The 15,003-nt window shown below is 45.1% G+C and overlaps 1 protein-coding gene across 4 annotated transcripts in view; it reads right to left on the reverse strand.

Annotated features, from left to right (window-relative positions):
- Positions 1–15,003, reverse strand: part of golga4 (golgin A4) — a 32,665-nt gene that overhangs the window by 4,417 nt on the left and 13,245 nt on the right. For 3 of the 4 annotated variants that reach the window (XM_021314686.2, XM_036126790.1, XM_021314688.2), the window contains 12 exons: positions 13,907–13,990; positions 12,152–12,299; positions 11,874–12,052; positions 11,590–11,688; positions 11,340–11,495; positions 6,715–10,316; positions 5,802–5,923; positions 5,462–5,592; positions 3,724–3,810; positions 2,262–2,282; positions 2,036–2,104; positions 1,659–1,734 (listed from right to left, as the gene is read on the reverse strand). In XM_021314686.2, the coding sequence (XP_021170361.2) occupies positions 1,659–1,734; positions 2,036–2,104; positions 2,262–2,282; positions 3,724–3,810; positions 5,462–5,592; positions 5,802–5,923; positions 6,715–10,316; positions 11,340–11,495; positions 11,590–11,688; positions 11,874–12,052; positions 12,152–12,299; positions 13,907–13,990 (4,774 nt within the window). The remainder of the gene's footprint in view (positions 1–1,658; positions 1,735–2,035; positions 2,105–2,261; positions 2,283–3,723; positions 3,811–5,461; positions 5,593–5,801; positions 5,924–6,714; positions 10,317–11,339; positions 11,496–11,589; positions 11,689–11,873; positions 12,053–12,151; positions 12,300–13,906; positions 13,991–15,003) is intronic. The other variant, XM_021314687.2, reaches the window with a different exon arrangement.

Raw genomic sequence — 15,003 nt, forward strand, 5'->3', positions numbered from 1 at the left:
ATATAGACTGATAGACGTATATCGATGACAGGGGGAAAAAAAGGGTCAGTAAAAAGATTAACAGAAGAACAGTTTTGCTTCCTTTTGCATTCTATCCATTTAGGTTAATATTACAGTCATTAAATCCTCCCAACCAATCACAACGCAGACCCAGGAACTGTTCCGTCACCAAGCTCCGCCTCCTTCAAAGAGTTCACAGAGCATGCGTTCTTTTTCATTTTTTAAATACTTGCAAAATAAAAGTTGGTTGAATAAAGGGTTGAGTTTGAATCTGTATCTAAAAATAGGTCGCTAAGCAACAGCATAAAGTGGTCAGGGTGGCACTTAAAATATTGAATTTGTTGATAATTATCGATATCGATGCTTGACGGTTTGTCCTGTGCTCTGAGGTTTGAAATCTTTAGCTCAACTCGTCCAAATATACATCGTTGTGGCCAAATAACCGATCCTCTGTCTCGTCTAAAATAACATTTCTCCAGAATGCATCTGGCTGGTCAGTGTGTCCAGATGCAAATATCAGTGGAGTTTTCAGCTGTCAGTTTGGGAGCACAGGGCTTATTTTCTTGGTTGGAAGATTTTCAGTACATGCATTCCTGCTTCAGACTCAGATTCAGTTTATTTGCCACTTTTAGTATAAACAAACCACATTGGAAATGAGATGCAAGTAACTCAAGTGCACGGTTTGGCATTCACACAAACAAATGGACGAGAACAACAGCCACCCAACCTAATAAGACGAGAGGGACACAAAAAAAAGAAAATGTAAAACAGTAAAACAAACCCTAATAAATAAAACGGAGCCAAGAGCCAAAAAGTGCTTTTACCAATCATCATAGGGTCTTTGTGTCTAAAGTCATCACAGCTAGAGGAAAGAAGCTTTTATTGTGGCGCGATGTCTCACATTTAATTGCTGGAATAGCGCATCCCAGAAGGGAGAAGTTCAAACAGGTCTTTGGCAGAATGAGAGCAAAGGCTTTGCTGATAAATGTCCTCACCAATAATCCGCCTGGCAGAGCGGAGCACTTGGTTTAAAAATGTCCTTTCGTTAGCAGAAACATCTCCAAACCACAGTGTGATAGCATTTGTGAGATTACTGCTTAAGTCTTTCAATTTACGCAAAAAGAAAAGCCGCTGCTGAGACTCTTCCACAAATCGCACTGGTATTCAAAGCTGAGGTCATTTGACAAGTTTCTCAATCTCTATGAAAGTGTACGAACTAAGCTTAAAAGTTGTAGAAGAGATCTGCATCTATATCAATTCTGACACCAAGAGCGCCTAAATACAGCAGGCAGAATCACTGCAGAAGCTTCTTTATGGCTACAAACGGTGCATAAGGGACGCTAAGGGGTGTATGTTTAACATTAAGCCTGGATGTGTGATTCTGAACCTGTTTAGATTAGAGATAACAAACAACTACTTCAGCAGAATTGTCCAATATCGTCCAAAAAAACAAAAAACCCTGGAAGAGCTTAAAAGCACGATCAAAAGCCAAAATAAAAACGTTCAGGCCGAAGAGGCGTCGGTGAAAACTTCTGGCTGGCGCATTCAGCCCAGTATAATGTTTGTTGCTCATAGTTTATGCTCATCGTCTCTGCTGGGTTCATTTAAAGGGGGAATTTGAGCAAGAAGTGAAGAGCGATTGTTGAAGCAAAGATTACCTTTGTGCGTCCCATCAAGATGAGTTACAACAGCGCTGCGGTGGAGAAACTTGATCTTGTCTTCCAGAGAGTGAATCTTACGAGAAGAAAGACACGAACAGGTTATTCTCTGACCTCTTTGGGTTGAGCCGTTACCCTGGGCCTTAATCTCTTAACCGGGGGAAAAAAGCATTTTAATGGCCTTCCTTTGGGGGGATGTTTAGTGAAAACTGAAATCTGTGGGAGGTGTTGTTCTGATTGTTTATAGGGTTAAAACAAACGTAAACAGATGTGTTGCGCAATTAAAGCGATGCAGCGGGAGAGCGGTGGCTGTTTCTGCTGGAGGGCACGGGTTTCTGGGAACTCTTGGGTTTACCCACAGTGGGTCGGACACTCACCCGCTCCACAAATGTTTGCTCCTTCAGCCGAGCCTCGCTCAGGAGAGTCGTCTTCTCGGCGAGCTGAGCCTGCAGTTAACAAAAGGGACAGAAGATGACTCTCCTGGCTAAAAAGAGCAACAAACAGGACGTACAGCTCTCTTTCTCAGTTCTGCCATATGAAAATGTCCTTTTTAGTGATTCGTCTGAATGATTAAAGCAGTGGAAAAGGAGCCAGCAGACATACCTTCAGGTCCTCAGGGGTCAGCTGTACAGATACGAGAGAAATGAGAAAGAGAAAAATAAGTTAAAAGTGTGAAATCAATAAACTTAGCTCTAATTTTAAGCCTGAAGACACTAAAGAACAAACTGCTGGTAATAATAACGAACAGGAAACATGTCAGTGGGCACAACTCCAAGGTAAAAACAACTAGCTGGGAGCACGGTTCAGAAGAACATCCAAAAATAAAACAACGAGCTCTCTCATCTTTCTTTAACGTGGGCAAAGAGTCTATGTCTATAATTATCTATAATAATAATATTAATAATAATAATAATACTTAGCTGCATATGGGGTGCAAAACATATCGCCTTGTAAATCTGCTCAACAAGGTCCAAGTAATGGAAACGGCAAAAAGCACAAACAGGAAGGAGGGTGCGAAGGTAGCAAGGAGGGGAAGAAAGGACCAGAGTTGCTAAGTGAATAATGCCAGATGATGAGACGGATAGACGGATGGGTAAATAGACGGAGAGAGAAATCGATGGACAAATGAATAATGAGGGGGGCGGATAGGCGGCTGAATGGCTGAACAGCAGACAGACGGATAATCCAAGACGAAGAGTGGACACGCAGTAGAGAAGCAGGGTTGAAAAGACGGATGACTGAAATGAAATGACAGAACAAACGGACAGATGAATGATGATGACCAAACGGTGGCGTAACGGGTGTCTAATGGAGGCCCAGAAGTATAAAGCAGAAATCCTCCGTCTATCTGTAAGGAGGAAAGGCCTGCGTGGGGATGACTTCACGCAGTCCCCCATAAAGTTATTACCTCACCTGGGAGGAACGCAGCAGTCAGAGCAGAGCAAGACTCTCTGCTTATTGTTCTACAAACGTCTGTGACAGCAAGAAAAGGCTCTGCTCGGGTCTAATGGCACCTGGAGACATCTCTGTGACAGGACTCCTGCGTGCGAGCACCGCCGCGGTACGACTTTAAAGCTGTGGAAGCGGCGTGCGTGACGATAATTGGGAACAGGGACCGAGGCTGGCTGCTGCCGCGCAGACTGTGCATTCCTGAAGCGATTTCAAACGCGGCCTCGCGGCATCCGGGCGCTGGCTGGAGAGCCGCCACAGGCCTGCAGCGAGACGGCGTTCAGAGAGGAGTACGCCACAGCGTCGGCCCTGAACTCTGGGACAGATTCCTGTGCTTATGAAGCAGGGATGATGACCGCTGTGCAGGTTGAGCGTTAAATGAGGCTCATTTCAGACTCCAGTCTTATCCCCAAAGGAGAGCTGAGAATGAGAGTTACTCCATATGACCAAGACAAATGACTTGAGCAGATTGGCCGTAGAAGTTTTATCTCCGTCTGACGTCTATTTAACAGGCTGCATCGACTGCGGCTATGAACCGTTCCAGAAAACCAAAAAAAAAAACTCCCTAATGCGTCAGTAGACTGTGACGCGGCTCGTTGAGTCGGGGCTTTTTTACCTCTGAAGTGCTTTGGCAGCGTGACTGCAGCTCTTCTAGCTGTTTCTGAACCTGCCACACTCTGTCTCCCATCTCCTCCTCCCGGCTCTAAAAACAAATAAATAGTTGCATGAGCAGCAGATGAGACGCTTCCTGTGTTTCATCTCGACATACACCCCCCCCCTCCTCAACCGGGACGGCTGACCTCACAGTTCCTTCCCAACTTTCAGCCCGATTATGTGAAGAGACAGAACAGAAAAATCACCTACAGCGTTCCCCTGCCCCTCAGACCTTTTCCCACTTTATTGTCGATGCCGTGGATTTTAATGCACCGTCTCCCCGACCGCTATCCAGATAGACCGCATGAATCGATCGTATGAAACAGAAGCCAATGATAATTAAATATTATGATATTTTTAACTCTGGCAGACCCAGATTTAAAGTGATCTTCATTCGATCAGCAGGAAGGGTGGGACTAGGCAGGCATCTTTCCAAATATAACAACGTATAAGGATATATTATAGGTACATAGTAAGACTGATAAAGACAAGAAGCCGTAGGGAGACAGAAACATAGATAAGCAAGAGAGAAAAGGAGAGCAACAGAAGCATGCTGCTCATATATATAGAGCTGTATCCTACGATATTAATGGAAAGTTGAGTGGAAGGACAACCTGTGGAGTCCCCATCATAAGGGACGCGACGTTACGCGATAAGCCAACACAAAATAGGAAAAATCATTTAGAAGTCTGAACGATGTGGCGCGTATTTTTATTCAGCTGACGGCTGCACTGCAAAAACATGACTAAAAATAAGTAAAGTTTTCTTGAAATTAATGTATATTAATGTATCGCACTTAAAATAGGAGCAACTCATCTCCATCTTATTTCAAGTGTTGTTTACCTAATTATCTTATTTTAGGTGTAAAAATACTCATTCTATTGGCATATCATCTTATTTACCTGCTGAAAATAAGGACAAATACACTAATTTCAAGAAATTTTTACTTATTTTTAATTCAGTTTTTGGCAGTGTGGAACTGAACTGCAGTCCACCAGATTGCCTTCAGGAGTCGTCTGCACAGAGAACAGAGTCTCAGTGGAAATGCAGCGGTTCTGCGAAGGCCTCAGAGGTTTTTAAGACAGCATCAGTGGGTAGAAATCAGCAGGACAGTGTTTGACCTGCCATCATACTAGCAGGGCGCTGCAAACCCACTGGGTCCTGGCAGCCGTCAGCCGGACGGAGAACCTGGCCGGTAACGTGATGACGCTCCATTGATTCTCACCCAATCTGATGGAGCTTTTTTGCAAAACGGGCAAAACACTCTCTAAAGCAGTGCTTTTCAACCTTTTATGAGCCAAGGTACATTTTTTTCCATTGATAAAAAAGTAAAATAAAAATCATGAGGCACACCAGCAACCAAAATTATTAAACAAATGATACTGTGTAGCCGCCTATATTAACAATATAGTCGTTCTTATCAAAGCGCCTTGAATAGGAATCAAATAAACACAAAAAAATCAATTTTTAATCATCTTTTATATTTCTTCTTTCAAATAAAAGGTTTTCAAAAAAGTCTTTTTAGACCAATTAGGTTAAAATCAGATGATTTTCCACGGCGCACCGGACGATCACTCACAGCCAACGCTCTCTAGAGTACGAAGCTGGCAGGGACATCGCCCCACCGATCATCATGTATCATAACCCAGACATAAACGCGGCCGTTAAGAAAGACAAACGTGTGAAGATGTCCGATCCACCTGTATGACTTGCTCGTATTTCTGCACGGTTCTCTGCAAATCGTCTTCCTTCTGGGAAATCACCTTCCTCAGCTGGCTGGTTTCCTCTCGGTGGCTGCTGAGGAGCTCGGCTTCGACATCCTGGGCCTTGGCTGGGCAGCGGGAATAAAAAGAGAATGTGTCAGTTTTAGGCTTCAGTCTGCGTCAAGTTGGAGAAATAAAAGTTTTCACAGATTATCTTCACAATAAGCTTGTGTGACAACATTGTACGTGTCGATTTCTGTCGGGAAACATGTTCCTTTAAAGCTGAAAGGACCTCAAACCGGTTTAGTTCCCCAACAGGTTTGTCTCTCTCTCTCACCTATGGTCTCCTTCACGGCGGAGTCGAGCTCCCTCTCTTTCAAAGCCATCTGCGTGTTGAACTCCCTCATCAGCTGCTTCATGGCCATGTTGCGCTTCATTTCCAGATCCTCCAACTCCAGCCTAGAAAAGACGGGGCGGTAAAAGATCAACAAAGATTAGAGCGGATCAAAAACGCGGCGCCTCTGATCGATCGTACGGCGGATTCCAGGTAGGGCTGAACGATTTTGGAAAATAATCTAATCGCGATTTTTTTTTTCTTAATATTGCGATTTAATGCGATTTTTTTTCCAGTTTAATTTATCATGTCTTTTTAAACATATACAAACAACATATCATTTTATTTCCTCGCTGTGCGGATTAGTTGCTAAAAGACCCGCAGCATCTAAACTCAGAGCAGAAATGATTGCATTCTGCCTACAATATATTTCAACCAAAATTACAATTTTGACTTTTCTCTGCATTAACCACAAGCAACAAAAATGGCGTCTAAATAAAGACAATTTTAAACAAGGACTATTCAAAACAAGAACTTTTAATGTTTCTATTAATCAGAATATTATTCAAGAGAACAGCTTTTAGTTGATTTGGACATCAATCCTTGTTGAACATAAAGTGCAACCAACAAGCAAGTCTATGTATTAAACTGATTGACCTGTACTTAATGCTATATATAAACTCTAAAACAAGTAATAAAAATAGATTATCTCACTGCTGCAACTGTCTTCCCTTCCATGTGGAGGCAAACCCACTTTAAACATTTTATCAACACCTAAAGGACGTGTCTAATTCCCTAATTGTTACATAGCCAAAAAGTTGCCGACTCTGCGATTTGGAAATTGCGTTTTTTTTTTTTTTAAATCGCGATTATATTGAAAATGCGATTAATTGTTCAGCCCTAATTCCAGGCTTACTTGAGCTTTTTCTCGTTCTCCTCCTGCAGCTCTTTCTTCACCAACTCCAGGTCGTGCTCGTGCTCCTTCCTCAGCTGCCTCATGTCTTTCTGTAACCTGGTGAAGTCCTTCTGGACCTTCTCCTTCTCGTTCTTCATCTGGACCAGTTTGCTCCTAAGGCTTTGCAGAGAGTCCTCCCCGCCGTCCTCCGTGGCGTTGGCGGTTCGCTGCACGCTGCTGCGCTCCGCCTCGACCGCGGCGGCCTCCGGCGCCGGGGAACGCCGGACCTCGTCGGGAGGAGTCGAGGGCCGGCCGTCCTTCTCGCTCGTTTCTGCCTTCAGGCGATCTATTTCTGCCAGGAGGTTTCGGTTGTGCTCCTCGGCCTCCTTCAGCCGTGCCTGGAGTTGCTGCAGCGCCGCCTGGGTCGGCCTGAGCTCCGCGTCCCGCTGAAGCGACGCCAGCTTGTCTTCATACGCGGCTCTCAGCTCCTCTAAACACTTCTCCCTCTCCAGCCTCTCGTTGCTCAGGGTCTGCTCAAGGTTCCTCTCCTGCTCCTCTCCAAGCCTGGCGAGAGCTTCTTCGAGCTGCTTCGTTTTCTCCTCCAACGTCTCTATTTGCTCCTTGCTCAGAGTCTCGTTGCTCTCCTTCTCCTCCAGGCCGACCTTTAGAGCCTGGATGCTCTGCTCCTTCTCCTCCAGGTTAGCCCTTAGAGCCTGGATGCTCTGCTCCTTCTCCTCCAGGCTGACCCTTAGAGCCTGGATGCTCTGCTCCTTCTCCTCCAGGTTAGCCCGTAGAGCCTGGATGCTCTGCTCCTTCTCCTCCAGGTTAGCCCTCAGAGCCTGGATGCTCTGCTCCTTCTCCTCCAGCTGGGCCGTCAGCTGCTTCCTGATCTGGCTGATCTTCTGCTCGGCTTTTTTCTTCAGCTCCGATATCTTGCGAGCGTTCTCCGCGGATAGCCTCTCCTCGGTGGCTCTGACGCTCTCCTCCCTGCCCCTGTCGGCCTCCTCTCTCATCCTCTCCAATTCCTCCCTCTGGGCTTCCAGCGCCAGCTTCCACTTCTTGTTCTCCTCCTCGAGGGAGCTCAGCTTCTCCCCCAGCTCTCGCTCGGCGGCGCCGTTCTGGGCGCACAGCGTCTGGGCCCGCTGCAGCTGCTCGGCCAGCTCCCGCTTCTCGCGCTCCCCGCCGGCGTGCCGCTGCCGGAGCTCCTCGCACTCCCTCGTCTTGGCCTGGAGCCGCTCCTGGAGCTGGGCGAGGCGGGCCGCGCTGCCTTCCAGCTCGGCCGCCAGGTCGCCCACCCGCTGCTCCTTCTCGCTCAGCACCTGGTCCATCTCGGACTTGCTGATGGAGCGGCCGTCCACGCTCGCCGACAGCCTTTGCAGCGCTTCGTTCTTCTCGGAGACCTCCTTCTCCAGCTCCTCCAGCCTCGCCCGCAGGGACCCAACGGCATCGCCGTCGTCCTCGGCCCTCCTCTCCTGCGCCAACCTCTCCGTCTCGTACTGCTGCGTCAGCTTATTTATGGCTTCCTCCTTGTCCTTCAGGCTCTCTGACATGACTCTGTGGGCCTCGCTGAGCTCCTCCGCTCTCTGAGAGCTGCCCTCCTTCTCCAGGGTTAAGGCCTCGATGCGCTCCTTGTGAGCGTCTACCTGAGCGGTCGTGTGTTCCAGTGAAATGCATAGATTCTTGTTCTCCTCGGCGCGCCGCAGGAGGTTCTCCTCTAAAGTGCAAACGGTGCCCAGCTTTGTGCGGAGAGCGCTCTGCAAGCGGCCGACGCTCCCCTGGCTGCTCAGCAGTCGGTCGTTCAGCTCCTCGACGCGGCCGACCACTCGCTGCTGGAGTCGGTCGGAGGAACGATCCACCTTAGCCTGGACCTCCTTACAGTAATGCTGCATTTTGGCGACGATTGAATTCAGTTGTTGCTGGAATTCAGCCTCCTTGGCTTGGAGTAGCGCGGCAGCTTGCTCCAGTTTGCGCTCCATTTCTTTAGCGTCTTCCACCCGGGAACTTTCCAGGGCCTCCAGCTGCTTCTCCGCGTCGCTCAACTTGTCGGTCAGAGACTGCAGCCTCGCTCGGCTCTCCTCCCGCGCCGCCCTCAGCTCGTCCTGGAGGGCGTTCCTCTCGCTCAGGGCCTGCTTCAGGTTCCTCTCCGCCGACTCCATCTGCTCCTTCAGCAGCGACTCCCCCCGAGACGAGCCTTCGAGTTTGACCGCCGCCTGGTTGAGCTCCTCCTGCAGCTTCTGCACGGTGGTCTCCCGGATGGCCAGGTCCTCCTTCAACGCGCTCAACTCCCGCGACACCCGCTGAGACGTCTCCTCCAGCTCCTGGGCCTTCTCCTGGAGCGCGACGGCGTGCTTCTCCGCCGATTCCTCCTCCTGCCGGGCGAGCTGCTCCTGCCAGCGGCGCTCCAGCGCCTCCAGCTCTTCCTTGTGGCTCGCCTGCAGCTGCGACACGGCGCTGCTGATGCCCTGCGAGCTCGACTGAGCCATCTCCACGATTTTCTCCTGGACCTGCTGGTCTTTCTGCTGCAGCTCCAGCTCCTTCTGCTCCAGCTCCTTCTTGGCGCTCTCCTCGGTCTGCTGGAGCTTTCTCTTGAAGCTCTCCTGCATCTCTTTGGCCTTCTGCTTGATCTTCTCCGCCTTGCTCTCCTGCTTCTTCACCTTGGCCTCCATGTCGGACACAGTGTTTCTCAGCTGGACTTGGTGAGCCGCTCGTTCGTCGTCCAGCTGTTTCTTAAGGCACCGTTGCTCCTCCAGGCTTTTTTGCTGCTCGGCCGCCTCCTTCTCCAAGAGCTCTTTCTTGGCTTCTTCTAACTGGGAGCTTATTTCTTGGAGCATCTTCTCCTTTTCCTGACATGTATTATTTGCTGCTTCCAACTGATCCTTCAGGTCTGTCAAACTCTTCTTACACTGATCAAGATCCTCTGAGGCAGCGTTTAACCGAGCGTTGGATTCCTTTAGGTTCTCCGCTTCTTGTCGAGTTTGCAGCAAACTCTGCTGCAGCTCCTCAACCTCCCTGACCCTGGTTTCTAGGTTTTGTGCTTCCTCCTGGAGGGTTTTCTCTTTACTCAAAAGCTCTTGGATCTCTTTATCCTTTTCCCTCAGGACGATTTTTAGTGCATTAAGCTCCTGCTTCAGAGTTTTCTCCACACCTCCGATAGATTGCTCGTGCTCGCGTTTGATGCTTTCCAGCTCGGCGCTGTGCTTCGACGCCTGATCTTGAATCTGATCTTGAGCCGCCACCAGCCTCTCCTCCAGAGTCTGTCTGCTGGTTAAAGCCTCCGAGAGCTCGGCAGACAGCGCCTCTACCTCGGCCTGCTTCCTTTCCAGTTTCTCCAGCGTCTTCTGGTTCATGTCTTCGACGTGCTGCTGGAGCTGCAGCTCTTTCTCCTGCAGCAGCGTCTCCGTTTCCGCGCGGTGTTTCTCCTGGATGTCCGCCAGAGCGGCGCTGTGCTGCTGGAGGAGAGCTTCCTTGTCCTTTTCCAGACTCTCCTGTTGCTTCGCCTTCGCTGCCGCCATCTCCTCCCTGTGGTTTTTCTTCAGCTCCTCCAGCTGACTGGAAAGGTCGTGGGTCAAACTGGATTCGGCCTGAGAGGTGTCGTTCACGGAGCTCTCCATCTCCAAAATCCTCTGCAATCATTAAAGGGAGAACGTCAGATCAAACCGTGACGCGGGACTGAACAATACAAACGTCAGAGCATTTTAAGAAGCCATATGTCCATTTATTCATTTAATTATTTATTCTTTGCCATTTTAAAGTTATTTTAAGCCATTATATTTTCAATTGAAAAACAATTATTTGGTAAAGATGTTCAAAAAATAAAAGAAAAATGGAAAATTTTGATTAAGTATAAGATTTTGGATCAAATAGTGAATTATTATCAATTAACATGAAAAACAAAAGTGTTACTGACTTTAGGTATGCAATTCAATTTCAACTCAATTTTATTTATATAGCACCAATTCACAACATGTTATCTCATGGCACAAAATAGGCATATCATATATGTTCATTTCATATATTTCATTTGTTTTATTTATTTTGATTTCAAATAATTTTTTTTCTATTTTTAAATACATTCAACACCAATAAGTCTGTTGAAAAATTATTATTACTTTCTAATACGCATGAAATATTTTCATCATATCGCATCATATTTTTCAATTTTTTTTAATTCCCAAACTTTAAATCAAACTAAACACTACAAAAGGTTGAGACTGTATTCTTGACATTTTTATTATTTTGTTTCTTTAATTATTTATCTTTAATTTCCTTTGTATTTGTGGAATAAAATAATTAACTCATTAATATAATTTATTAATTTATTACTACAAACATAAGCTATCATAATTGTAGATCAAATGGCAAAGTGTTAAAAAAAACCTACAAAGCAAAATAAAATGTAAACAGGATACATCTTAATAATTTAATTTTTGGTACATTTTTAAAGTTATCTAATGCCATTTTGTCTGTTAATAACTAAAACTAATTACTCCTAGTACCAGTTTGTGAAACGTGACCCTAAATCAAGCCTAAAATTGTACTTATCTGTGTTTTTACACTCCAGGATTTAGTCAAATAAAGGTCGACATCTTATCGTTTATCAGCTAAAGCTGAAAACAGAACACTTAATAAAATAAAAAGATAATTACCGTTCTTGCAGCTTCCAGCTCCAGCTGCATCTCCTTCACTTTATCCTCAGCTTCTGTTCTTATAGCGGTCTTCTGTAGCTCTGCGTCCTCCAGAGCCAGAGAGGCCTGTTGCTCTCGCTCCTTAGAAAGCTGCTCAAACTCCGCCTTGCATTGCTCCTGGGAAATACCATTTAATCATTTAAACATTCAGATATCTGTATGCTGTTTATAATATCATGCTTCATTTATGAATTAGGAGGGTGACACCAACCACTGCTTTGCTGACTCTTTCCTTTAGTTCCTCTTCTTTAGCAGCTAAAGCTTCAGTGTGGGCTTTTTCCAAATTAGCCACAGTTTCTTCTGATGACTTCTGAAATTAATAACAATAAAACCTACTTTATTCATAGAACAATGATAACAGTATCAAATGATCAAGATATTTAATAAAAAATATCTGAATAGTTTAAATATTGATAAATGAGTAAAAGGGGGAACATTACATGCACCAATGACTTCTTTAAGATGAAGATAAATGAGCAGAAGTTACTTTCTGACCTTCATGATGGTGACAACTTCCTGTTTAACTCTTGTCAGCTCCTGCTGAAGACTCTTCCTCTCCTCCTCGCTTGCCCTCTCCACGTCTTTCACTCGCTCCTCCAGCTGGACCTGCAGCCGCTTCCTGGCCTCCTCGGCCTTCTGGGCCACACCCAGAGCCCGCTCAAGCTCTTCAAAAGCTTCAGGGGATTAACAAAGCCACAGTTTTAGCATTTACAGAAGGCACAGATATTTTTTTTTTGCTTTGTCGTACGTCTTCAAATTTGATTTGCACGAACCGGATTTCTCCGCCTTCTCTTTCTGCTCTTGTAATTCTTCCTTCTGGGTGACGGCCTGCTGGAGTCTGGAGCGTAGCTGGGCGATCTCCTCCTCTTTCATCTCCAGAGTCTCGTGCATCTGCCGCTTGGTTTCAGCGATTACCATTCCCTGAGAGAAACGTAAAACTAATTAAAATATGTAGAGTAATTTTCTATTATTTTTTTTCTTTAGAGACAAATACATTAAAGCATTAATATGAACAAACTTATACTTTCTTAATTTTATTTTTTTCATATTAGACTTAGACTTAGACAGACTTAGACAACTTTATTTGTCATTTTGTATGCACAGAGTGAGTACAGAACGAAATTTCGTTGCATACAGCTTGTAAAATTGCAGGAGAATTTAATTTACAGTATGAGGTGTAGCAGTGATTTAAAAGTAAGCAATTTAAATGTAGACAATGCAAGACAAGTCACAGTGTACAGGTGAGTATTTTCAAAACCATTTCTTCGTGCAAAGAAATTGATTGTGCAAGGGCAGTAGTGCAAGAATACTAATGCCCACACATATTAATCCTTATCGTGAAAGCATTTTATATTCTCCAACAGAATGACTTCACACGTTGCTTTACCAGTTTTTACATTTTGGTTTCAAAAACAACAGCAGAGGCCGGGCGGCAAACTTCTCATTATTTCCATGAACATTTAAATCAGCGCTGCAACATTTGCATGAAGAAGCAGCAGCGCCTATCAGAGCCAACAGGCTTTAAATATTCAGCTCACTTCGTTATCCTGTAGAAACTGTTCCGCTGCACTTTAAAGGAAGACAGTTTTTCACATTGTGTGGATCTCTTGCACAATTTTTATCCAGTCCATCTCCTTTTTACTTGCAGCCAAGAAGATATATAGTGTCTTGCTAATAAAGTTCAATGTATCCATCTGTATGTTATTCAAATATATGGATGCAAATGTGAATGTTCCTGGATGTTCGATCGATATTGAGAAATGATTTGGCAGTGCCAAAAAAAAAACAATTAAAATGGTCGGCCCCACATCTCCAACAATTATAACCAATGCCTCCCGACCTTTTCAGGGGTAAAGAAAATCCTGTTATACCTTTCCAGCAAAATTCCTGCCATACATTTGACCCAGTTGTAATCCACAGTCTTTTTTTCCTCTACTTCACTTTGATATAGAAAGGGCTTTATTTTTTTCTTCATGCCGCGGGATACCGTTGTCTATTTTGGATATACATTTATTGTGTGCTCCTGATTTAGTAAATGATGTAAATGTTTCCACAAATCCTAGCTCTCAAGTTTAAAACAGTGTCTGACCTGGAGATGCCTAAAGAAGTCGCAGTTTCTTCACTTTATGTCAGATTCAAGGGCAAAACCTCTATCAAAAAGCCGAAAGCACAATTTCTGATTTTATGTATTACAACCCTAAGAAGAAATAAGAAAGTGAGTATAATAATCTGGATCGGTTAAAATGATTTAGGGATGTTTCAATACATCCATAGTAATAAACCCTTTAGTAATGCATTGCATGTCTGCATTTCACACCTAAGTTAAGCTGTTCGACTTTCAACATCCATCAGAGTGAACTCCTGAGAGGGTCTTGACCCCGTACAGCAGGGGTGAAAGATTAAGGGGAACAACATGGTGCTTCACCGTGTCCAGCCTCTTCAGCCAATGGCAGAGAAAACAAACCAGGAATCCTACAGAGCCTTTAATCAAGATGTGACAAAATGCTAAAAAAATGCTTCTCACCCACCTTGTCCTGCTCCAGTTGCTCAATGAGATTCTTAGCGTCCCGCAGCTGAGTGATCAACTTGGTCTTTTCTGTCGTGTGCAGTTCCTTTGAACAGAACAAAACATCAGACAGATGTCCAGATCGATACGTTGTGCGTGTACTGGAATAAAATCCCTGTCCGTTTATAGCACTTCTGATATTCTGATTCCTGTATAAGTTCTGGTCAGTGAAGTTCGAAATAAGATGTTTCCTGCACCACCCAGGTTGGCTCGCCCACAAAGCCGCCAAGGCAAGCCCAGCTAAACCAACAAATAAACCCAAATTACAGCGGAGTATCCACATGTGGCAATCATGTCTCTGTGCCGCCACAGATTTACCCGGGATTGCAACAGAGGAAGCTGCAATGACTAAAGCTGCAAAAGGCATGCCCTTTATATTAAATATCAGAGAAAAAGGCGCTAAAACTGCTTTAAGGGGATCCGTGATTAGTACATGTTGGCCTTAATATGCTGTAACTTTCCTGTTTACTTATAAATTGCTGTTTGTGACATGTAAAAGCTCATTTATATTCTTGTTATTATATTTTTCATCCATGGAGGTCGACGTTTTTTCACCTGAGCAATGCATGCTGGGTTGATGACGCGGTTAGGTCCTACTGGACAGAGGAAGGTTAGCATTACCTGAGTCGTTTTTTTCTAAATCATATTGTTTTTGACCGGTGTGAATTTAGACAATGCCACACTGTTGTGCTCTCAACATTTCTCTCCTGAAGACTTTGAGTCATTTGTAGGAACAAAACCGATGCAGGAGCTAACAGGAGGCCGTTCCCCTCTCAAGCTAAAACCAACTGCTGTGTCGATGATTTTTTTTTATCCATAAAGCACCTAAATCCTGCTGCCTTGCGAGCAAAAGACGCTGGGAGAAACATGAAAGAGGTCAACACTGGTATCCTTTTAAATAACGAATGTACTGCCACCACCACCGGTACCAAATGTGAAATCACGGAACCGACATCAGACCGAAGACCAGATCCTAAACAAGTGTTATTGGACCTGATGCCGGACACAGAGCACAACATGCTGGATCACACATTCTTACAAAGGTACGTGTCATTCATC

This window comes from Fundulus heteroclitus, chromosome 22 (genome assembly GCF_011125445.2).
Source record: "Fundulus heteroclitus isolate FHET01 chromosome 22, MU-UCD_Fhet_4.1, whole genome shotgun sequence".
In the NCBI taxonomy this organism is placed as follows: Eukaryota; Metazoa; Chordata; class Actinopteri; order Cyprinodontiformes; family Fundulidae; genus Fundulus; species Fundulus heteroclitus.